This window comes from Rhodotorula toruloides, assembly GCF_000320785.1.
Source record: "Rhodotorula toruloides NP11 unplaced genomic scaffold Scaffold33, whole genome shotgun sequence".
NCBI lineage: Eukaryota > Fungi > Basidiomycota > Microbotryomycetes > Sporidiobolales > Sporidiobolaceae > Rhodotorula > Rhodotorula toruloides.
This window is the reverse complement of record NW_015622993.1, coordinates 171,995-193,368: the sequence shown is the minus strand read 5'-3', so window position 1 is coordinate 193,368 and position 21,374 is coordinate 171,995. Positions and strand designations below refer to the sequence as shown.

Sequence of the window (21,374 nt, the reverse complement as noted above, 5' to 3'; positions counted from 1 at the left end):
GGCGGTTCGGGCGTGATGGGCGGTTCGAGTGTGATGATATGCAGTTAACATGCAGGGCAGAACGTCAGTACCGATCCAGAAAGGAGCGAAAAGGGCGAAAAGACTCGCCTCGAAGTTGGAGAGGTCAACCTTGGTCGAAGTGGCGATGCAGTAGGCCTGGTTGACGCGGCGGAGAGGTACACCATTCACCTTGAAAGGGCCGGTGACAAGGAGGAGACCGGAGGGGAGGCTTCCAAGGCAGACGACACGCTTGCCTGCGAGGGAGTAAGGGGGGTCAGTATTGAATGGTCCGCGCGGCCGCCTCGGCTGTCAGCACTCACCACGGAAGCGACCAGCGAGGAGGATGAGGACGGTGCCCTTGGTGATCGACTCGCGGATCTTGGTGGGCTTGACCGACTTGCGCGAGGCCTTGGCCTTGCGGACGTCGTCGGCGGGGTAGTAGCCCTGCTCCTTCTGCTCCTCGGTGGCCTGAGCAGCAGGGGCGGACTTGCGCTCACGCTTGTAGAGGCCCTTCTTAGAAAAGAGCTTGCTACGGGAGAGCTTGCCGATGTAGGGGGCGACGTCCGAGTTGCGGGCCATCTGAACGGGCAGGGATGGGAGGTTTCGCAGGGGTGTCAAGGGAGCACGTAGAGTCGAATGGGAGTGACGGGCAAGATGCGCGAGACGAGCGAGAGTCAGCACTGTCGTCCTCGAGAGCGAAAGCGCACCTGAGTTCCCCAGCCCACGCCAGCCCCTGCCCAGTCCAGCTCGCGCGCCCGCTCCTTCTTTTCAGCTCCATTCAATCTGTCCATTCCGCCCTCGTTCGTCCCACCGCACGCGGTCACCTCGTTGAGCGAGCTGGCGGGGTCAAAATCCGACGAGGGCTGGGGTGGTCGTCTCGCGGCGCGGCAAGTCGGCGGTGGACGGTGCGGGTGTTCGTACGGTGTGTTCTGGCGTGGAGACAGCAGCAGCAGACCAAAGCTCACTGTGAGATAGACGACGGGCGGGGGCGCAAGGGAAGAGAGGCGAGCGCGAAGCTCGACCACGACCGACCTTTACCACTCTCGCTTCACACCGCTCTAAGGGCGCCAACTACACGATCGTTGCACTCTATAGCTCACCAGCACCCACTGCGTCTTTGTCCCGCGCCCGCATGTCCAGTTGACACTCGCCGGCGAACCGCCCTCGCCCCATCACGACCACCCCGGCTCGCTCTTCTCACACGGCCTGGACAGAGTCTACGGGAAGGGTCGACGTGGAGTAACGACGAGCGACGCATCTGGAGGCTGATGAAGGGTGGTCCTCGCCCTCGACTTGCTCGCTTACCGACTTCAGCTTGCCCAGCCCAGCACATTCTTGTGCAGCGTCAGCTTAACTGCTTTGCGGGTTCCGCTCATACTCATCAGTGTGCCGCTCGAATCGCTCGCTCGCTCGCCCCCTTTGTCACGCTGCCGCTCCTCGACGTCCTTGGAACAACCGAGACCTTGCACAAACCGACGATCAACTCGTACAGAAACCTACAGAACCGACACAAACGGGAATAACCAGCTGCTCAGAAGAGCATGTAGCTCTGCGTGAGCGGGACCTTCGTCGCAGGCGGGACGGTGCAGTGCACTCCGTCCGCCGTGACCTGCTCATCTACCTCGTCAATCACACCCAGCAAATAGCATCGAGGGGAAGCGGTAGCGCACCTTGTACGACTCGGGATCGACCTCAATCTTGGGCAAGGCAGAGTTGTTCTTCATGTCCTCCTTGCGGACTTTCCTGCACCCCTGGACGGCGACAGGCCGTTTCTTCAGTCCGTAACTTGCGATTGTTCCTGCGGACGCGTCGCGCATTATTCAGTTGAGCAAGAGGGAGAAGGATATGAGGGGAGGGACAAACCGGATGAGAGCGAGAGGGACGAGACGAAGAGGAGCGAGGTCAACGCTGCGGCGGAGGGTTGGCTACCCCACATAGGACGGCCAATGACGGGCTGGACCGTCGGAATGCTCTGCGAGGACGTCGAGAACGGGTCAATTGGGCCGACGGAAGAGGGTGGGAGGAGACTTCGGACGTACGGCATTGGCATCGCCCATCTGCATCACGAATCTCGCCTCATCAGTACATTCTTCATGAGTGGCGCGACAGAGTCACGCACGTTCGCCCACGCAATCGCACCACCCTTGACGACCATATTCGGCCTGACGCCAAAGTACGCCGGCTGCCAGAGGACCAAGTCCGCGAGTTTGCCGACGCTCACGTCGCCGATGACGTGCGACATGCCGTGTACGATGGCGGGGTTGACCGTGTACTTCGCGATGTAGCGCTGCGGAGAAAGTCGTCAATCGCGGGGCAGAGAGTGAGAAGAGAGGCAGGGAACGCACCTTGACCCTCTCGTTATCCGCCCCATCCCTCGTCTCCTCCTTCAGCGTACCCACCACATCCTTCATCTTACTCGCGGTCCTCCAAGTCCGGCTGACAACCTCTCCAATGCGTCCCATCGCCTGCGAGTCGGACGAGATGATCGAGATGGCGCCCGAGTCGTGGAGGACGTCTTCGGCTGCGATCGTCTCGGCACGGATGCGAGATTCGGCAAAGGCGATGTCTTCCGCTGCGAACAGAGGAGGGTACGGGAGGCAGTTAGGCCAGAGTGTCTGGGAGGAAGGGCGGAGGGGAAACGAACGGATCGAGCGGTCGAGGTGGTGACACACCATGAGCATCTGCGACAGGTGGATACGCTTAGCACGATGATGGGGCGTTGAGATGAGATAGAGAGGAGACGCACGTCGAGATGCTCATCCAGGGTATTCGGGGCGAACGGCCGAGTCGGGTTCGTCGACGACGGGATGACGTTCGAGAGGCTGATCATCCGACAGCAGTCTGGTGCGTGGCCGCCTCTATTGACGTAGCAAGCGACTCGTCAGTAGGGGGCTTCGAGAGAAGGAGAGAGAGCGAAAGGGCGAGCGTCTCGCGAGGATGTGATCATTTCGAGCCGAAGAACGCACCCGGCTCCTTCGCTGCAGCGGAGGAGACTATCAGCGATAGTACACCGCGTAGAAGTGAAAGAAAGCGAGTTACGCACATGTGGTAAGCGTGAATTGTCCGCCCCTTGAAGGCATCAATCGTGTCTTGCACAAAGCCCGACTCATTTAGCGTGTCGCTGTGGATATTGACTTGCACGTCGTACTTCTCCGCGAGCGAGAGAGCCGAGTCGATAGCCGCGGGAGTCGAGCCCCAGTCCTGTCGGCGACGAAGGCAAAGGCGGGCGGAGGCAAGAGTCGGTAAAGCAACGTTAGCATCTCCACAGCAGTCTCCGGATGCCTACTAGGTGTAAGAGAAAGGGAAGAGGAGCGAGACGGAAGCGCACCTCGTGCAACTTCAAGCCGACCGCACCGTTCCGAACCTGGTCCTCCAGTCCCGCCTCTCCCGAGTCATTCGCCTTGCCCGTGAAGGCAAAGTTGAGCGGGATGCCATCGGTCGCCGCCATCATCGCGTGCATGTAGGTCCGCGACGGCGTGCAGGTCGTCGCGTTCGAGCCAGCTGAGGGTCCGGTGCCGCCGCCGAGAAGGGTGGTCTGCGCAGCGCAGCCGCATCAGCAGCTCCTTCGTTGAAGCTTCTTCGTCAAAAGAGGATTGTAGAGACGGACGACGCACGATACCGCTCGCTAGCGCCTCGTTGCAAAGCTGAGGGCAGATGTAGTGAACTGCGAGGCGTCATTCGAGTCAGCCTGCTTTCGGAACGTCTACACTGTCGGCGAAGTCGAAGGTCATACTCACCATGCGCATCAATCGCACCAGCTGTGACGATCAGTTTCTCGCCCGCGATGACATCCGTGTTGACGCCGACAACCATCCCGGGCGTGATGTTATTCATGACGTCGGGGTTGCCGCCCTTGCCAATCCCGACGATGTGGCCGTTCTTGACGCCGATGTCGGCCTGCGCGGAGGGAAGCGAGTGAGCCATAGACACGGGCTTGTACAAGAGCGACTTTCTCGATATGAGTTGACCCTCAAGGACAACTCTCACCTAGACTGACCTTGTAGATGCCGTCCCAGTTGATGATCAGCGCATTCGTGATAATGAGGTCGAGCGTTTCGGCATCGGGAAGACCAGTCGCCTGGCCCATGCCTTCGCGAATGACCTTGCCTGCAAACGCGTATAGTCAGCGTGCTGCCCAGAGAAGCCTCGATCAAGAACAGTGCGCTACAGCACTCTGCACCCGAAGATGTTAGAGGGAACATGCCGACGCACCTCCGCCGAACTTGCACTCGTCGCCATAGTGCGTCTCGTCCCGCTCGACCTCGATCCAAAGCGACGTGTCTCCCAGCCTGACTCTGTCTCCCGTCGTCGGTCCAAACATGCTCGCGTACGTCTCGCGGCTGACCTCGAAAGGCGCGATGACGGAGGTGTCCGAGGTGAGGACGGCCGAAGGGTCCTCGACGTGCGAGAAACCGCTTGAGACGATGCGCTGCATGGTCGATTCGGCGAGGGACGGGTCGGCGAGATGCCGCGCGATAGACGAGTTGAGGAGAAGATTGCCGCCTGTCGAGGAGGACAGGTCAGGACAGGAGAACAAGCCTTTGCGCACCGTGCCGTACGCACCGGTGACCACCTGCTCGCCGCCAATCTGAACGAGCGTGACCGTCTTCGTGTCACCCGGCTCGAAGCGGACGGCCGTTCCGGCAGCGATGTCGAGGCGCTTGAAGAAGGCTTTTCGGCGGTCGAACGAGAGAGCGCGGTTGACTTCGGTAAAGTGGTAGTGCGAGCCGACCTGTGCGACGGATGTCAGGTCAAGTGCGCGGACCCAGTAGGAAAAGTGAGGACGCACCTGGATCGGACGGTCGCCAGTGTTCGTCACCTTCAGCCGCACTCGCTCTCGTCCCTCGTTAATCCTGATGGGCTCCTTCCTCAACACCAACACTCCCGGGATCTCCTCATCTGCAGGTCCAGCAGGCTCATCCGAGCCCTTCGGGAAGACGCCTTCCTTTGGCAGCGGGAGGAACGAGCCGTAGAGAGCGAGGGAGAGGTCGTCGTTAACCGAAGCGGAAGAGATGGGGTCGTGGACGGTGACAAGGAAGACTCCGTCGGGGAAAGCGCCCTCGACTTGAATCTCGTGCAGGAGAGACGGAACGGCCTGCGGGTAAGGGAAGGTCGGCTGGAGCGAGTGAGGGTCACGGGGTTCGCACTCACAGGCTGGACGTGCACCCTCCCGAGGATCTTCTTGCCTGTGGCGGCGAGAGAAGCGAGTTAGCTTGCCGTCTAGCTGCGACAGTCAAGGGCAACAGATTGAGCAGGTCGAGGAGGCTTATCCCGACGGCGACCACTATCAGCGGGCTTGGCGAAAGCAGGAGACTCTTCACGAGCCTTCATCCGTTCCATTCCACGCGCCCGAACAGCCTCAGCGAGCGTCCTCGCCAAGTACACTCCCCACTCCGCTTCATCCGTGATGAGAATCTCCTGCCGTTCACATCGCACATCTTGGAAGGGAGGCACGCACCGATGCTCATGAGCTCCGCCACACTGTGACCTCCATCTCTGATAAGCTCCTGGAGGACGTGGGCGATGAGGGCCGTCGCCTCCGTGACATTCAGTCGACACCCTCGCGCGAGGCGCTTCTGAGCGAGTTGTCCGGCGAGCGAGATCAGCTGGAGCTTGTCGATCTCCCTCGGTAGCAGGTCGAAGCCCATGCTGGCTGTCTAGCGGGTGACAGCGGGCGTGGTCAGCTTGCGAGAGGCGAGTTCGCTCCTTCGCCAACAACGCCTCGCTTTGCTCCGCCAACACCCGCTGCGGCTGCTTGCTGTACCGTACAGGTGCCTCAGTTAAGCTACAGAGTCAGCTTCGCCCGCTCGATCACCCCCTCGAGGCGCCACTCTGCCTCCGTACCCACCCTCCCTCCTCATCTCCGACAAGCGATAGCCGCGCAATCAAGCCCTCTGCTCCGTCTGACCCGCCTCTAATCCTCGCGACGACCAGCGAACTCGCCCAACATGCCCGCTACTGCTGCTCCAGACCCTCTGGCCAACTCGCCGGCTCAGGACCTCCCCGAAACCATCTTCCCCGGCGACAACCTCGTTCGTCGAGGGTGGTGCACGGTCGCGAACGACAAGGCGAGGGCTCCAGCGCCTCATAAGCTGTACTACGGTGCGTCTCTCGTCTCCTTCGAGTCTCAGCCTTGCTCACCCGCCGGTCTTCGCGCAGAACTCCATGGCCAGGACGAGCCGACGAGCTATCGCATGGTGTTTACGATGGGTTTGAACAACTCGTCGTTCGTGAGTGCACCCTCGCTCCCAGTCTGCGCGGCGCTGACGTCTCACCCGCTCGCAGGCCTGGCACAACCAAGTCTCGCACTTTGCCCGACTGTCCGGCTACTCATGCCTGGTCTTCGACAACCGCGGCGTGGGCTGGAGCGATACGCCGCCTGGTGCATACTCGACTAGCGAGATGGCGAAGGATGTGGAGGAGCTGCTCGACTTTATCGGGTGGAAGGAGGAGCGGAGCATCAACCTGGTCGGTGTGAGCATGGGCGGCATGATTGCGCAGGAGCTGGTGCGCCCGACGAGCTTCTCACTCTACACTGCTCGCTGCTGACGCTTTGCCTCGGCAGGCCCTCCTCATCCCCAAGCGCATCCGTGCCCTCCTCCTCACCTCTACCCGCTCCGGCTCTCGCTTCGATCCGCCCTCCCTGAAGGCCATCAACATGTTCGGCAGACTCACGACTGGCCTCGCCAAGACGCCCGAAGAGCAGGTTCGACTCGTCGCCAACACGTTGTTTCCGGAGGAGTGGTTGAAGGGCATTGTCGAGGAGGATGGCGAGTGGAAGGGCAAGACACGGAGAGAAATGATTGAGGCGGTGCGCTGACATCCACGCGCTGTCGCTCCACTCGAAGCTCACTCAGCAACTTGCGCAGGACTTCCTCCACCGGTACCACATCGGCCGACGCCAAACGCTCGGCGGACGACTAGGCCAACTCGCTGCGGTCTTGTATGACACGTTCAACAGCTTTCGGTAGGCAAGCGCTGACCGCTGCTACGCTTGACTCCCGTAGTAAGCACCACGTCTCGCCTGAACGCCTCGCCCTAATCGCCGAGCAGATCCCTCGAGTCGCCATCATACACGGCACCGAAGACAACTTGATCCGAGTACAGCGTGCGCACGAGCTGCACAAAGACCTGCCTGTGCGTCATGCTTTGCTTCCCATCTCATGAGAGGACGAGGCTGACGGACTTCTCGTCTCACAGGGCTCGCATCTCAAGATCGTGGAAGGCGGGGGACACGCTCTGCCGAGTCAGATCAAGAAGGAGTATAACGCATGGCTGAGCGAGCATGTCGAGCGAGAGGAGGCGAAGTAGGCGAGGCCGAAGGTGCGTCCCCCCTGCGGCGTTCTCGAGTGCACGCGTTTCATCCCGCTGACGGAGGACGCTCCGACAGATCTGCTGTCCATAGACATGTTGTAACGCTGGATGAGCCGTCCAAGCGAGTCTTGTTCATGTTCTCCTCCTTCTCCCTCTGGCCAGTCTTGTCGGTCTTCGCGCTCCAGCTTCCTCGTGCCCATTCTGTAGCGGTAAAGGACCTCGCACATCGTCTCGTCTGCCGAAAGAAGCTTGAGCAGCCTCGCTTTCACCGGCACCTATCCAGACACCTCTTTCGCTATCTCTCGTCTCTCGTCTCGCTCGTATCACGCTTGAACTGCTCGGCATGGTCTTTCAGCTATCGGATCAACAGAAGCAGCAGGTGCGCGAACGGCCCTATCCTTTCCTCGCGCTGCCTGTTCCTCATCGCCTCGACCACCCCACAAGGCTGATACTCGCTCTCCTTGCCACTGTGCAGTTTGAGGCGGACGGCCACCTAGTCATCAAGGGTTTCTTCAGCCAGACCGATGCCGACAAGCTGCTGGACAAGTCGAGGCAGCTCTTGCGGGACTTCGACCTCGACTCGCATCCGATGACCCAGTTCGTCGGGACTGCTCACGCCGGTGAGAAGAAGCACATCGGCGACGACTACTTCCTCTCGTCCGGAGACAAGATCCGCTTCTTCTTCGAGCCGGCGGCGTTTGACGAGGATGGGAAGCTGAACCGACCGAAGGAGCTGGCTGTCAACAAGGTGCGTTGCTATGTGTTCGCGACGACGTTGCAGCTGACGAGCTTCGTTGTGTACGCGCAGATCGGTCACGCCCTCGCGATACTCGACCCAGACTTCCGCCGCTTCTCCTTCTCCGACGATATCAAAGCCCTCGTGCGCGACCTTGGCTCTTACCGCGACCCTCGACTGATCCAGAGCATGGTCATCTGCAAGAACAAGGAGGTTGGCGGCCAAGTCGGCGTACACGACGATCAGACGTTCCTCACGTCCGATCCTTCGACCGCTATGGGTCTTTGGTTCGCCCTCGAACCGGCTACACCTGAGAACGGATGCCTTTCGTTCGTCCCGGGAAGTCACAAGATCAACAGATTGACGAAGCGGCTTGTGCGGGCGCCTGGCGGAGGGACGGAGATGGTGCCGGTACCAGGGATGGAGGATGAGCCGTCGGTCGACTGGACGGCGGACGGAGTTGAGTGGGTGGCCGCACCTTGCGACGCAGGGGGTGAGTCGGAGTCGACGCTTGTCGTGCGTCTCGCTTCTCAGCGTTACCTGACGCTTGTACATCTCGCCCGCAGATCTCGTCCTCATTCACGGCGCCGTGATTCACCGAAGCGAGCGCAACACGTCGCAGAAAAGCCGCTCCATCTACACCTTTCACTGCATCGAGGGTTCCGCACGGTGGTTGGAGGACAACTGGCAAGTATTCCGGTTCTCGCGTCTCACTCGTCTCGCTGACGCTCTCGTCTAGCAGGCTGCAACCTACACCCAAGATGCCCTTCCCTTCGCTCTACGACACCGCGCCAGAGATGTAAAGCCCTTTACAGCCTCGCATCTCTTCGCCTCTCGCGCGACGGATTTTCGAAGAGCGTTTCAAGCGCGGCCTGGAGACAGCGCGTGCGGGAGTTCCACCGCTGAGCGGTTCGGCGCAGAGGCGTCCTCCGATCGCGACTCTGCGCATCTGCAGCTCGCCTCTCGCCAAGGCTGCGCCACAGACGACAGCCTCTCCAACTCCCACGTCCGGCTTTCGTTCCACAGGCTCGCACGATCCTGGCCCTGCATTATCCAGCGCGATCAGTTCGAACAATCGAGGCCGGCTCTGCGTCCTCGAAGAACCCTAACGCTCCGAGCCTGTTCCGGAAGGTTTCCGTCGCCGCTTCACCTCTCTCTCTCAGCGGATCTCAGCCTGCTTTGCTTCAGACGACGTAGCTGACGTGCGCTGTGCTCTCCCGCGGGCGCAAAGAATCGGCCACCGACTCAATACGCCGGCTCAGCTGGCTGCGCTGTCGCTTTCCACGCCCGACCTCGCCGTGCATCGTACCGCATCCTATCATGAGTCTGCCCGTCGTACCAGCCGGGCAGAACCCGTTCGCCGTCTACCGAGCCGCGATAGAGGCTTCCACGAGGTCGACGCCGACCGATGGCTTCGCCGTGCGACTGGTCGTCCTGTTCGTGCTATGCGGACTGTACGTTCGTCTCCTTGTCTCGCGGAGCTCAAAGCTGACTCTCTGCATGCTCAGACTTGCGGTTCTCTCGACCATCTACTGGCTCCTTCTTTATCGAGATTGGAAGAGGACGGGACGAGGGAATCCGACCTGGCTCTTCCGCATCGTCGAGCGGCCTTCAGGGCGATACATTGTCACGAAGTGTGTCACGAACATACTTCAATTGGCCTCAGATGGCTGACGAGTGGTCCAACAGCCTCAAGCTCGCCCTCACTCTCTTTACCGTCGCTGCGTGCGTGATGCGTTTCGTCAAGCGGAGCCCGTGCTGATCTTGCGCCTGCAGGAGCGCCCTGTTGCTCGCATTCATCGCCGAGACGTACCAGTTCTACGTACGCGGAGGCTTACGATCCCACGTCGTTACTTTCAAGACCTGGTCCGGCGTGCCGTTATTTGTCCAAGGTGCGTAGTTCCCCGGAGTAAGCAACGAGGCTATGCTGACCATGCGTACGAACAGGCTGGTTGCTGATCTGGTCGACACTGCAAGCCTCGATCCTCGCGACCGAGTACACCCAGAAAACTGTGCTCACAGCTCGCCTCGCCAACTCGCTCTTCGTCGGTCTCGGCATCTTCATCTCATGCGCCATTTCCTGCGCTGCAGTCTATACGAACGTGGTCGACGCCGCCCTGTGGGACCAGATCGTCAAGGTGACGACGGCTTTGGGGCGCCTCGAGCTAAGCTGGACTCCCTCGAGCGACACCTTCGGTCCGCTACTCGAACTTGGACCAGAGTTTCGAAGACTCGCGGCCAAGTCGAACTACTTCCGACGGTGCGTCCTACAATGTCGTGCGCACTGGCTAAGGCGCTAAGCTGACCGCTCTTCGCTCCCAGGGTTCAGCTCGCCATTCTCTGCATCCTCCTAATCGTACCGCTCATTTTTCTCGGCGTCAACATCGCTTCGCTCCGCCTGGCGGGCATCATCTCGACGCATCTGAAGTTCAACGTCGATCACGTGCGTCTCGCTCACTCTTCAGGTTCATACCGAGACCGACTTGTTCGTCCACAGCTTAAACAGAGGGCCGGCGCAGGTATCTGCGCGGACGCTAGCTTGACCTTCGACTCGAATCAGACGTCGGGTTGCGCAAGCCTATTGGTTCCGAGGCATCTTTCTCGGCGCCAGCTGGCCGAGCTATCACACAATGCCCAGAATTCGGCGGACAAGCAACGAGTTCGGCATATTCAGCGGCTTCAGAAGGTGCAGAAGGAACTGCTGATAGTGCGTACAGCCCGCTCGCTCGGCTTCTGCCCTCCTCCTGACATGCGCTCGCGCAGACATCCTGCCTCGCGCTCGTCATGATTCTCAGCAGCATCGCGTTCTGCATCTACTCGCTCCATGCGCTTGCAACTGGGCATGCACAGAAGCTCCGGTGGGCGACAGTAAGGCTCGTCCCCGTTTCGCTGCGATCTGCCAGCTGACCCTTGCTTTCCAGAATGAGGCAGAGCTTCTCTACTTGCCGTGGATCTACTCCATCACAGTCAATGCGGTCCTCATCTCCCTCCTCTACGTACGCTGGGAGGGTCGGTCACTCCACGTCGAGGAGCGCGACGCGAGCTGGCTCGACCACTCACCCGTCGACAGGCGGGCGCTGAGCGGAGGACCTGTGCTGTCTGCGGCAGAGATGAGCATGGAGGGACGACACCGCACAACCGTCATCGAGCTGGATGGAGGCGGACGTGAGGAGCGGACGGCGGCAGCAGACAAGAACACGGACGGCGCGGTGGACGAGGAGAAGGAGGTCGAGTCGTCGCATCTCCGGCTCGCCTCGTCTTCAACGTCTTCTGCACGCTCGTAAGTTATCTCGCAGCGCTGTAGCGTGCCATACATGTTGTTGTAGACGGTTTGTCCTTCTCCTCCTCGTCGACCTTCTCAAGCGGTCCTCGCTCTCTGGCCCTGCGCTCCTCACGCTCATCACGGTCAGAACTAGCCTGCTCGAGCGCTAACTCGACCGTACTGACCACTTCCGGCTTCGTTGTGGCTGTCGGAGGACCTCGCTCGGGCCGCTCGACTCCTCTTCCCTCATCTCCTCACTCGTCCCCCGCTCTCCAGCCTGATATCGGACGCTTGACACGCTCATTTGGACTCGTACGCCTACGCCAAGCCGCCGGCGCGCCCCGGCGCCCTCCCTGTGCGCCTCAGACCCACGCTCGTTCCGTTCCCGAACTCCCTCTTCATCCCGACATGCTTTTGCCGAGCGTACCAGCGGGAACGAACCCGTTCACCGTCTACAAGTCCGCGCTCCAAGCCCGCATGCATGCGACGCCCTCGGACGGGTTCGTCGCGCGTCTTGCGGTTTTGTTCGGGTGGTGCACTCTGTGAGTCTCCCTCTCCATGCCGCGCGCGCCGCTGCCACAGCTGACCCTCCTCTCCGGTAGACTCATCGTTCTCTCAGCGGCGTACTGGCTCGCGCTGAACTACGAGTCGTGGGCCAACGGTCAGGCCAGCCCGATCTGGCTCTTCCGCAGGATCCGCCGCCGCCGCGGTAGCTATATCATCACGAAGTGGGTTGTCGGTCTATCTAAGGTTGACTCCTAGCTGACCAGCCTACCCTGCAGCGGCAAGCTCGTCTTGGTCTCCCTTTCCATCGTCTCGTGCGTTCCTTGTGTCTCCCGCTCCTTTCCAAGCTGATCGCGGTGCCTGTTGCACCTCGATGCAGAAGCGCAATCCTGCTCGCCTATCTCGTCGGAATTTACAAGCTATACGTCCTGCACGGTCCGGAACGCCGCATCTCAACGCTTTGGGCGAGTCTGCCGTTCTTCACGCAGAGTGCGTCTTCTCCCGCTCACGCTCGCGATTGGGAGACGTCGCTGACGAAGCGAGGCTCTCCGTGAAGGCTGGCTCATCACCTGGTCCGCCCTCCAAGCCTCCCTCTTGGCCGGTGACGCCGCGACGACCAAACCCGTCTTCTCCGCTCGCACCGCCAACGTTCTCTTCGTCGGTCTCGGCAGCTTTGGCGGCGCAGCAGTACTCGCTTGCGTCATACTGGCGGAAATTATCGAGCGTGAAGTCCTGCGCGAGGTCGGAAACGTTGTCGCCAAATTGACGACCTTCGAGACGGCTTGGACGCCCGGAAGCGACGTCATCGGTCCTTTGCTCGCCCTCAAGCCGGCCTTCGATGAACTCGCTCAAGACGCTGAGCGGGCACACCGGTGCGCGGTGCTTTTCCTGGTACCAAAGGTGGCGACTGACTGGTCTTCCGGCCATTCAGCATCGAACTCGGCATCTACGCCGTCTTCATCACGGTCCCCGTCGTCATCATCACCGTCAACATCGCTGCGCTCCGCCTCGCGAAGGTTATCGGCGCCCAGGTCAAGTACAACTTGCAGGTCCGCCCGAAGACTCCGTCTCGATTGGTGCTACGCTGACCGTATCCTGCTTTCGCAGCTCATCCGACCCAGCACGGCCTTTTCGAACCGCAATCCGCAGACGAATCGCATCTCGGGCTTCATCCGCGACCTCCGCTTCGCGCCCGTCAAGCGTAGCGACCTCGTCGAGATGGGCGAACAAGCACGCGGTACGGGCGAATGGGAACGTCTTCGCAACATCTTGATGCTCAGCAAGGCGCAGAAGGAGCTCGTCATCGTATGTTTGACCCTCGGCTGTTCCTCACCACCCAAACACTGACCTTCCCTGTTCCGTGCAGACTTCCTGGATCCTGATCGTCATGCTCAGCAGTACTCTCGCCTTCATCATCTACGCTCTCTACCTTCTCGTGAACCGCCAGCTTGTGCCTTCGAATTGGGCGGCCGTAAGTCTCCCTTCCGCGACATTCACTATTCTCCCCGTTCACCGCTCGTCCTTCGCAGACCGAGACCGTCTTGCTCTTCATTCCCTGGGTCTACAGCGTCCCGATGAACCTCATCCTCATCGCCCTTCTGTACCTCCTCTGGGACAGCCGCTCGCTCCGCCCTCGTCTCGCCAAACGCAACTCGGCTCGCCACTCTCCGCCCAACGACGGCGTTCACGTCACGATCGACAGGAGCGTCCACGTCGAGAGCGACTCGTCGGTGCACATCAACCTTCAGGACGCGGACAAGGCTGCGCAAGTCGTCGAGAAGAAGGGCGTCGCCTACCCGGCTTCTGGCCACCTCTCTCCTCGCTCGCCCGTCTTCGTCTACGACACGGGCCTCTGAGCAGGCGACATTGCCTCTCTCCCTCGAACGTTCCGCCATCTCCGCTGTGTCGTCCGCTCTCCTTTCGCCCTTTGCACATTCCTCGTTACTCCTCGCCACTCCTTCCGCGACCGCCTACTCAGTGCGAATACTCGCCCCGTAATAGTCTTGACGCTCTGCAGATCCGACCCTCTTGTTGTGCTGTTCTCCCCCTCCATTATTCGTTGCAGCCTTCTCAACCCGTTCTCGCGCGTCTTGCAACGCTTCTTCGCGGCTTTTGAGCTTGTAAGTACTTGAGAGAGATCCTTAGCAACTGCTCTACCTCACAAATCGCTGCCTGACTGCTGACATCCTCCGCCCCCTCCCGCCGACTCTTTCGCTCGACTTCTCACCCGCTTGACCACTCCCCGCGCTTTCTGGGCTCCCGAATATCTCACTTGCGGCAGTCAATCCCCTAGACTAATGGCCAGCAGCGTCCCCGACCTCCTCATCCGCTTTCGTGACGACATCAACACTCCCCGCGACGCCTCGACTTTCCGCGCCTACTTCACCTCGTCGACCGCGCCATGCTGCTGGGAGCACGGTCCGAAGGGTCAGGAAAAGCTGCCTTTCCTCGGCGACAAGTTCGAAGGCGAGGAGCGGGTGCTCGAGTACTGGCGGCTGATCGGGTCCGTCTTGAAGGGCAAAGGGTCGGACTTTAACGAGCGAGATCTACTCGTGCGGGAAGAGGACGGGCAGGGGAAGGCAAGAGCGATATGGACGGGCGACGCGGTGTGGAGTGTTGCGGAGACAGGGAAGGAATGGCACGAAGCGGTTGTCTGGAAGTTTGACCTGGTCAAGGAGGGCGGAGAGTGGAAGATCCAGACATGGGAAGTGTGGGCAGGTGCGTCCTGGCGGAGACTTCACGAGTGAGGAGAGGCATGCGCGACTGACCTTCGTTCTTTCGCAGATACCCTCTCCGCCTATCTCGCATCGCAACCCTGATTGACGCGCAATCTATCGCTTACCGTCGTGCTAAGCGAGCAGCAGACTGCACGCGCGAGAACCAGAGCGAAGAGAGGCGGGGGCGAGCGGAGCGCAGCGACTCTAGCTTGCTCTCACTTTCCGCTGTTCATCCGCCGAGATCGCCAACGCTGCTCTGAGTGACGCGAATTGCAGGAGAGCAACGCTCAACACCTGCTTTGTTAACCCAGCTTGCGACTGCGCACATTCGTCCGCGAGATACCCGTCCGCTCGCCCTCGTATCCCGTCCGCGCCTCGCCGCCCTTGTACGTCGCCTGCATACTCCGCAGCTTCTTCTGCTTCTGATCGTACTGGTGACGCTTCTTGACACGCGCGTTGCGGTTCAGCTTGTTGCGCTTCGGCGTCAAGCCGCGGTTCGAGAGGATCTTGCGGCTGGCGGCGCGCGGTCCATCGACGGAAGCATCGGCAAGTGCTTGCAGCTCCTCCCTATGGAGCCGAAAGCGTCAGTGAATGAGCCACGTGTAGAGGAGAAGCGGAACCAACGCACTTCTCGGCCGCACGCGCATCGTCGTACCTCGCCTTCTTCGCCTTCCTGCCCTCCGCCTTCTCCGCCGCGACAAGATCGTAGTAGTCGTCATCCCCGCCGTCCTCTCCTCCGTTGTCATCGCGCTCCTCCCTGACGGCCTTTGCCGCCCGCCGGTCATCCTCGTCGAAGTCGCCCTCATCAAGACCAACGCCCTTCTCCGCGTCCTTCGCCGCACCATGCTGCTGCTTCTTGAGCACCTCCCTCCTTGCCTGCTCCTTGCTCCTGCGCGGGACGTCGTCGTCGCCCTCGAGACCGCGTCGCCGAGCCTCGCGACGCTGCGCCTTCTGCTCAACCTGCGAGGCGTGGAAGCGGAGCGTGTGCCGCTTTGAGGCCTTGTCTGCGCGATCGGCGTGCGAGAGCGAGAGGGGGTCGAGGAAGTCGGAGTCGGCGGTTGCGCGAATGGTCGGGCGAGACAGGGAAGACGAGGCGGAAGAAGCGGAGAGAGGCGCGAGTTCGGGAATGGCGGGAACGGCCTTCTTTGAGCTCGCCTTGCCCTTCGCCTTCGTCTTGGCCTTCTGTACCCGCTCCCGCTCGAGCTCCTCCTCGTCATCCTCGTCGACGTCCATTCCGTCCTCCTGGCCGAACCCATCGCCGAACTTCTCGCGCTGCTTCGCCCTGACCCGCTCCATCAGCTCCTCTGCGCCCTGTCCTGGCTCCATCTGGCCCATCAGTTCCTCGAGTTCGGCATCCGTCAAGCCAGCGAGCATGCTGTCCGTCACCTCCTCCTCAGAGTCCTCGTCTTCCTCCTCGTCCGCCGCCAGTGCATCGGCAAAGTCGAGCGCCTCAGATGCAAGCATCGAGCGCGACCTCGCTTTGCGCCTACCGAGCGGAACATCCTCCTCTTCCTCGTCTTCGTCAAGCTCCTCGTCGTCCTCGTCATCGTCGCCAGCACCGTACGTCGCGCTCGTCAGGTCGAGCTCCTCCATCGTAGCGAGGCTGCCGCGCAAGCTCGACAGGCGGGCGATGACCCTCTCGATGAGCGCTTGCGGAGCGGGAGTCGGCGAGAGGAGGAGAGAGAAGTAGAACGCAAGGGTGGGAAGGTAGGTCGTGAGGGCCTCTGGGAGCGTGCGGGTGTCAGCGAGGTATGGAGGGGAGCCAAAGGGACTGGCTCACGGTGCTCGAGCTCCATGATCGCCAAAGCCGGGTGCTCGCCGCCCTGTCCGTCGCCCTTCCGAACCTCCGCCAAGTCCGCCTCGACCTGCTTGATTTTGCTCGCCGTAAGGACGAAGTCGTCAACGAGAGCGAGAGTCTCGGGAGAGGTTTTGAGGAGGTGAGCGATCGCTTCGGGCTCGGACATGTCGGCTGTCGAAAGCGCGTCCTTGGCTGCCTTGTCCGCACCGGCAGCAACGACCGTCTCGTCCTCCTCCTCTATACGCCGCCGCTTGCCCTCCTTCTCGCCCTCGGCGACATCGTCAACGCCGTCGACACCCAAGTCGAGGCCAAAGTCGTTGCCCTCCATCTTCTCCCTCATCTTCTTCTGCAACCTCCGCACTTCTTCCTCCTCAAGCGCGAGCGCTTCCTCGTCCTCCGAGTCGGCTTCGCCCGGGTCGCGACGAGTGACGTGGTACTGGTCTGCGCGCCAGTGCGGATCCTCGTCCTCGTCGTCCTCATCTGCACCACCTTTTCGCAGCTTCGATCCCTCATCCTCGTCCTCGTCATCTGCACCCGCAAGCTGGCGCTCGTCAACCTCTCCCGCACCCTCATCTTCGTCCGACTCGTCTTCGTCCGAACTGGGGAAGACGACATCCTGCTTCGGGTCATACTCGTGCCCGAATCGTCCCTTCTTCGTCAAGTCCTCGTCCCTGCCGCGCTTGAACTGGCGAGGAAGGCGAGGAGTGTCGTCTTCCTCCTCGTCCTCGTCTCCGGAGGGAGAGGGCGAGCCGGATGCGGAGGAGGGGAGGTCGAGGTCGTAGATCGTGTCGGGAGCGTCGACGTCGTCGTCTGATGTACCGTGGTGATATGGGATGAAAGGGCGGGGGCGAAGCAGCGGGAGATTAGGTGAAAGAGGGAAGGGAAGGATAAGTACGACGTCAGCAATCCGTTGATTGATATCCGTAAGAGCGACGCAAGACATACCATCGTAGCCGTTACCTCGGCCATCATCCTCGAGCAGCATCTTGTCGCGGTTCAGGTGGACTGAGGGGGAGGAGCGGGGGCGGTGTATGAGAGGGTCAGCTTGACGGGTCTAGCGACCGCATGAAAGCGTGTGGAACGGCGGACACACACTCGTCCTCGTCTCCGCCCATCATGGCGTCGTCGTACGTCTCGATGCGCCTGTCCATCCTGCTCTGTGCCCGGTCGAAGTCTCGCTCGCGCTCGATGGGTTTCGCGCGGTACTGGGTCGCCTTGCGGGTGCCCGACTGCTTCGGGCGGGCCATTGTAGCTGAACAGCAGCGCTCGTGGCCTCAGACAAGCGCAGCAAGCGAGAGAGCGAGAGTGGCGGACTTCGAGAGATGAAGCGAGCTCGAAGTCGCGGGTCGTCCCTCAACTTGGCCATCTTGACCTCGCTGGTGCTCTCTTTGGACTGGCTAGGACTCGCTAGACTGCATAACTACCCGACCATGCCAGTCACGCGCTCCGCCATGGCCAAGCTCGCGCTCACAGACCCCGCCCAGGTCGACAGGAGCGGGACAGAGTCGCTCACCTCGACACTCGTCTCGGGAAGCCCGCCGAACAGTGCTACGCTCGAGTCGGACACGGGAGATCATGGCGCAACGGACAAGGCGCGGAAGGAGGATGATGGCGACGCGCCTGCGACTTCATCAGCGTCCGACGACGACACCTCTTCAGACGACGACAGCGACTCTGAGACGGACAGCGACGATGACGGGGACGTTGGGTCGTCAGTACAATTGCAGTCGCTCCTCCAGAAGGCGAAAGAGGCAGCGCGGGAAAGGGCTCGGAAGGCTAAGGACTCGAAGGGGAAGCGTGGCGGCGACGATGACGGCTTGGCAGGAAACGAGGAGATGGTGCTGTTCGGCGACGTAGACGAAGAAGAGGACGAAGAGGAAGAGACGGACGAGGAGGACAGGTGCGTCGACTTCCCTCCATTTCCCGCTCCTTCAATGTTTTGACGTCTCGCTTGTTGCAGTGCGACACCCAAAGCCTCTACATCTCGCCTCGGGTCGAAGTCTACCGTCCGCCGACCAGCCCCACTTCCTCCCTCTCTCGCCCGCCCGCTCTCCGCCTCTCATCCTCTCCTCTCCACCTCTTCTTCCGCCAAGCGTCTTCCATCCGGCATCTCTCTCGCACAGGATCTCGGCGGAGGAGTGATGGTTGAAGGAGGAGCGGCTGCGACTGGAGGCGGCGAGGCAGGCGGGAAGGGCGAGAAGGGAAAGGGAAAGGCTGTGATCGTGGGAGACCGGTGGGGAATGGCTCCTCAGCCCAAGTTGAGCAAGAAGCAGTTCAAGGCCGTGCGTCGTTGTTCTTTCGCTCTCCGGCGACATTGACGAGACTGATCTGCGTCTTTCGTTGAGCAGAACCAGCCCCGAACAGCCGGAAAGCAATGGTTTGACCTCCCCGCGACGCCCATGACGCCAGAACTTAAGCGGGAGCTCGACGCCTTGCGATTGAGCAACAGCCTCGATCCGAAGAAGTTCTTGAGGCAGGAAGCGAAGAAGGACAAGGTCGGAGAGTTCTTCCAGGTGCGTGCGGCGTTCGCGCGCTTCTTGTCGTTGCTGTTGTCTCGCGGAGGCATCGCTGACATCGAAGACGTGGTGCCCGTCTCGCAGATCGGTCATGTCATCGCCCCCTCGACTCGCGCAACCACCCTCTCCACTCCAGCAATCCCGCAAAAGCGCTCGTTCGTCGAGGACCTCATGGCGGACGAAGAGTCGCGCGCGTACGCCAAGCGCAAGACGAAGGAGGTCATGTCGAAGACGATGAGTGGACGGAAGAGGCAACGCAAGGGCGCGAAGGGGAGTTATGCGATGGGCGCGAGCGGGAACGGGCGGGAGAAGAAGCGGGCGCTGTGAGCGGGCTTCAGCAGCGCTTTTGTATTGCGACTGATCACGACGACCGTGTCCGACTAAGCGACCGAGGCAAATATGAGCCGCCCAAACGAGTGAGAGGCTGTAGCGACGCTTTGCTCCCGTTTCGGAGCTCGTCAAGCGCAAGCAAAATAGGCTGGCATAGCACCGCAACCTGCACGACCACCTCACGCAAACAGTTCGTACGGCCTCGACCAGCCCTCCGTGGCGAGCAGGTCCGTCCCGTTCCCGTCACACGTCGAGACGGGACAAGTCGTCCACAGCTCCTCGACGCCCGTCTCGTCGGCGCGCGACTTGCCCTTGCCTTTGAGCTTGCTTGAAGATGCGGCTGTGGCTTTCCCCTTGCCCTTGTCCTTCTTCGACGATCGCTTCGAGGAAGACTTGCTGGAGCGGGCGGGCGGCATCTCGTCGGAAAGGTAGAAGTCGTCGTCATCGGCGTCGCCGTACAAGTCGTCATCGTCGTCGTCGGAGAGGAGGAGCGGTTCCCTCGCCCTGCCCTTGCCCTTCCCGGCCCCGCCGTCACTCTCGTCGACGTCCATCACCCATCCGCCCTTCTCCCGCTCCCTGATCTCCTGGCACCGCGCCTTGGCCTCGCCGAGACACTTGGCGCAGACGACGTGCCCACACCGGAGCGCAAAGACCTTCTTGTCGCCCTCGCCGCCGAGCAACAACGGGTCGAGGCAGGACGCGCACACGGGTTGCATCTCCTCCGGCGGCGCCTTCGCCTTGCCTTTACCCTTGACGCGCTTCGCAGGCGGCTCGGCCGTGTCCGGGTCGCGAGGCTCGATAATGTCGCGCGAGAAGCCCTTTTCGACGGGTCGAGGATGGCTCATCCGTACGCCGTACTTTTTGCTCGCCGCGCGAACCTTGGCCGCGCCTCCCCATCCGCCGTTGATCTGAGCAGCCGGCTGACCATACAGAGCGGCAGCGCCGAAGTGACCGAAATGCCCGCCTCCCCAAAACCCGCCCAATCCACCTCCGAGAAGCGCTAGCAGCCCCTGCCTGTCCATGATGCCGGCGAAGGGGTCGTGTCTCGCACCTCCTGCGCCAACGCCGCCGCCAAGCGCAGGCGAGAAGATTCCGCCAAACCCTCGTCCAGCAAGACCGGGCGCAGGTCCCGCTCGAGCCTGGTCCATCGCTCGCGCTTGCGCAGCGAGGTAATCGCCCGGCACGCCTCCCTCTGCCGCATATTCTGCCGCTAGTCGTCGTGCCGCACTCGCGTCTGCATCGTCTGCGTCCGCATGGTTGGCAGGCTGAGCGACCCGAGTCGAGCGTCGTAGCTGCGGGCCTCGCCCGCGCCCTGCGACGGAAGTCGTGGCAGTCGCATTGGGAGGGACGATGTAAGGCGGAGGCGAGTGGATGCGGGGGAAAGGCTCGGCAGCTCGTTCGCTGACAATCTCAATGTCCGAATCATCGTCGGTGTCTGCGGCAGTCCGTTGCGGTTGGTTACGAGGTCGATAGTCGGCGTCGTCTGTGTCGTCGCCGTCGCTCACAAAGACGACCGACCGCCGCGCACGTCGAGGCGGACGAGGAGCATTCGACGGCCCAGCAGCCGCTCCAGCCGCGCTCGTGCTCGCACCGGCGTTGCTCGGACCTGGCACGCCTGGGAAAGCGAGACCGGATGCTCGAACAGCTGGGACGAGATGGCGGTGTCGGCGAGGCGGAGAAGAGGTAGTCAAGTCGATCACGTCGTGGTCGCTCGCTGGCGTGCCGACCGCGCGAAGCCCTGACGCGGCTCGTGCAGAGGCAGCTGCACCGTTCGCAGCGGTCGAAGTTGAAGCTTCGGCGCGGGAAGTCGAGGCTGCCGCATTGGCGGTAGTCGAAGCGTTCGAAGGTCCTGCCGCAGGTTGGTCCGCAGCAGGCGGGGGAGACGGCATGTAACTCGACGACGAGGTTCGTCTCCGCAAGAAGGGGGCAATGTAGTTGCCGAACGATGCGAGATAGGACGGAGTCGGGTTCGCGGCGTCGGCGGCGGGAGGGGGAGGGTCGGCTGGACTGGCTGGAGAGGCGGAGGGAAGACGACGAGCGGTCGAAGTGGAGGGCTTGGGACGAGAATCGGGAGTCGAAGAGCTTGCTGATTGGGCGAGAACGGGCATAGTGCGGTGAGGAGGAGGCGAAGGTGGAGGGGCGGCTGTTTGCAAGGTGCCAGTACAGTGAGCTCAAGTGCCGCCTCTAGCTGCCCACT

At 61.5% G+C, this 21,374-nt stretch overlaps 10 protein-coding genes across 10 annotated transcripts in view; 6 read left to right on the top strand and 4 right to left on the bottom strand.

Annotated features, from left to right (window-relative positions):
* The window catches only part of RHTO_05517 (60S ribosomal protein l6), a gene marked incomplete at both ends in the record, with an annotated part of 917 nt that extends 338 nt beyond the window's left edge, over positions 1 to 579 (bottom strand). Inside the window, 2 exons of the mRNA XM_016419178.1 lie at positions 130 to 254; positions 321 to 579. Coding sequence (XP_016270068.1) covers positions 130 to 254; positions 321 to 579 — 384 coding nt within the window. The remainder of the gene's footprint in view (positions 1 to 129; positions 255 to 320) is intronic.
* A 952-nt stretch (positions 580 to 1,531) lies between these two features.
* RHTO_05516 (urease) lies at positions 1,532 to 5,648 on the bottom strand (the record flags this gene model as incomplete). The annotated part of the gene is made up of 19 exons (XM_016419177.1): positions 1,532 to 1,609; positions 1,671 to 1,798; positions 1,864 to 1,972; positions 2,040 to 2,057; positions 2,120 to 2,287; positions 2,346 to 2,572; positions 2,645 to 2,681; positions 2,747 to 2,858; positions 2,967 to 2,978; positions 3,044 to 3,201; positions 3,329 to 3,535; positions 3,615 to 3,664; positions 3,738 to 3,897; positions 3,998 to 4,107; positions 4,213 to 4,503; positions 4,564 to 4,732; positions 4,790 to 5,095; positions 5,152 to 5,186; positions 5,459 to 5,648. The coding sequence occupies 19 exons, from the start codon at positions 5,646 to 5,648 to the stop codon at positions 1,532 to 1,534; spliced, it is 2,565 nt and encodes an 854-aa protein (XP_016270067.1).
* Positions 5,649 to 5,948: 300 nt separating this feature from the next.
* RHTO_05515 (alpha/beta hydrolase, epoxide hydrolase-like protein) lies at positions 5,949 to 7,311 on the top strand (the record flags this gene model as incomplete). The annotated part of the gene is made up of 7 exons (XM_016419176.1): positions 5,949 to 6,102; positions 6,160 to 6,230; positions 6,286 to 6,507; positions 6,566 to 6,811; positions 6,870 to 6,943; positions 7,008 to 7,137; positions 7,201 to 7,311. 7 exons carry the CDS (start codon positions 5,949 to 5,951, stop codon positions 7,309 to 7,311), a joined length of 1,008 nt encoding a protein of 335 aa, XP_016270066.1.
* Positions 7,312 to 7,657: 346 nt separating this feature from the next.
* RHTO_05514 (phytanoyl-CoA dioxygenase family protein) lies at positions 7,658 to 8,853 on the top strand (the record flags this gene model as incomplete). Its single annotated transcript, XM_016419175.1, has 5 exons — positions 7,658 to 7,693; positions 7,790 to 8,062; positions 8,123 to 8,543; positions 8,617 to 8,719; positions 8,793 to 8,853. 5 exons carry the CDS (start codon positions 7,658 to 7,660, stop codon positions 8,851 to 8,853), a joined length of 894 nt encoding a protein of 297 aa, XP_016270065.1.
* Positions 8,854 to 9,370: 517 nt separating this feature from the next.
* On the top strand, positions 9,371 to 11,334 carry RHTO_05513 (uncharacterized protein; the record flags this gene model as incomplete). The annotated part of the gene is made up of 9 exons (XM_016419174.1): positions 9,371 to 9,504; positions 9,559 to 9,684; positions 9,740 to 9,775; positions 9,827 to 9,942; positions 9,998 to 10,310; positions 10,373 to 10,493; positions 10,548 to 10,757; positions 10,814 to 10,918; positions 10,972 to 11,334. The coding sequence occupies 9 exons, from the start codon at positions 9,371 to 9,373 to the stop codon at positions 11,332 to 11,334; spliced, it is 1,524 nt and encodes a 507-aa protein (XP_016270064.1).
* A 386-nt stretch (positions 11,335 to 11,720) lies between these two features.
* RHTO_05512 (uncharacterized protein) lies at positions 11,721 to 13,672 on the top strand (the record flags this gene model as incomplete). The annotated part of the gene is made up of 9 exons (XM_016419173.1): positions 11,721 to 11,854; positions 11,915 to 12,040; positions 12,095 to 12,130; positions 12,196 to 12,305; positions 12,373 to 12,688; positions 12,748 to 12,865; positions 12,924 to 13,121; positions 13,183 to 13,287; positions 13,346 to 13,672. 9 exons carry the CDS (start codon positions 11,721 to 11,723, stop codon positions 13,670 to 13,672), a joined length of 1,470 nt encoding a protein of 489 aa, XP_016270063.1.
* A 441-nt stretch (positions 13,673 to 14,113) lies between these two features.
* RHTO_05511 (uncharacterized protein) lies at positions 14,114 to 14,635 on the top strand (the record flags this gene model as incomplete). The annotated part of the gene is made up of 2 exons (XM_016419172.1): positions 14,114 to 14,534; positions 14,601 to 14,635. 2 exons carry the CDS (start codon positions 14,114 to 14,116, stop codon positions 14,633 to 14,635), a joined length of 456 nt encoding a protein of 151 aa, XP_016270062.1.
* A 200-nt stretch (positions 14,636 to 14,835) lies between these two features.
* Positions 14,836 to 17,578, bottom strand: RHTO_05510 (Sas10p; the record flags this gene model as incomplete). The annotated part of the gene is made up of 5 exons (XM_016419171.1): positions 14,836 to 15,100; positions 15,162 to 16,257; positions 16,314 to 17,141; positions 17,277 to 17,336; positions 17,425 to 17,578. The coding sequence occupies 5 exons, from the start codon at positions 17,576 to 17,578 to the stop codon at positions 14,836 to 14,838; spliced, it is 2,403 nt and encodes an 800-aa protein (XP_016270061.1).
* A 183-nt stretch (positions 17,579 to 17,761) lies between these two features.
* RHTO_05509 (rRNA processing protein Fcf2) lies at positions 17,762 to 19,174 on the top strand (the record flags this gene model as incomplete). Its single annotated transcript, XM_016419170.1, has 4 exons — positions 17,762 to 18,231; positions 18,292 to 18,613; positions 18,680 to 18,844; positions 18,932 to 19,174. The coding sequence occupies 4 exons, from the start codon at positions 17,762 to 17,764 to the stop codon at positions 19,172 to 19,174; spliced, it is 1,200 nt and encodes a 399-aa protein (XP_016270060.1).
* A 182-nt stretch (positions 19,175 to 19,356) lies between these two features.
* On the bottom strand, positions 19,357 to 21,285 carry RHTO_05508 (zinc finger, RING-type protein; the record flags this gene model as incomplete). Its single annotated transcript, XM_016419169.1, has 1 exon — positions 19,357 to 21,285. The coding sequence occupies one exon, from the start codon at positions 21,283 to 21,285 to the stop codon at positions 19,357 to 19,359; it is 1,929 nt and encodes a 642-aa protein (XP_016270059.1).
* Between the last annotated feature and the right edge of the window lie 89 nt (positions 21,286 to 21,374).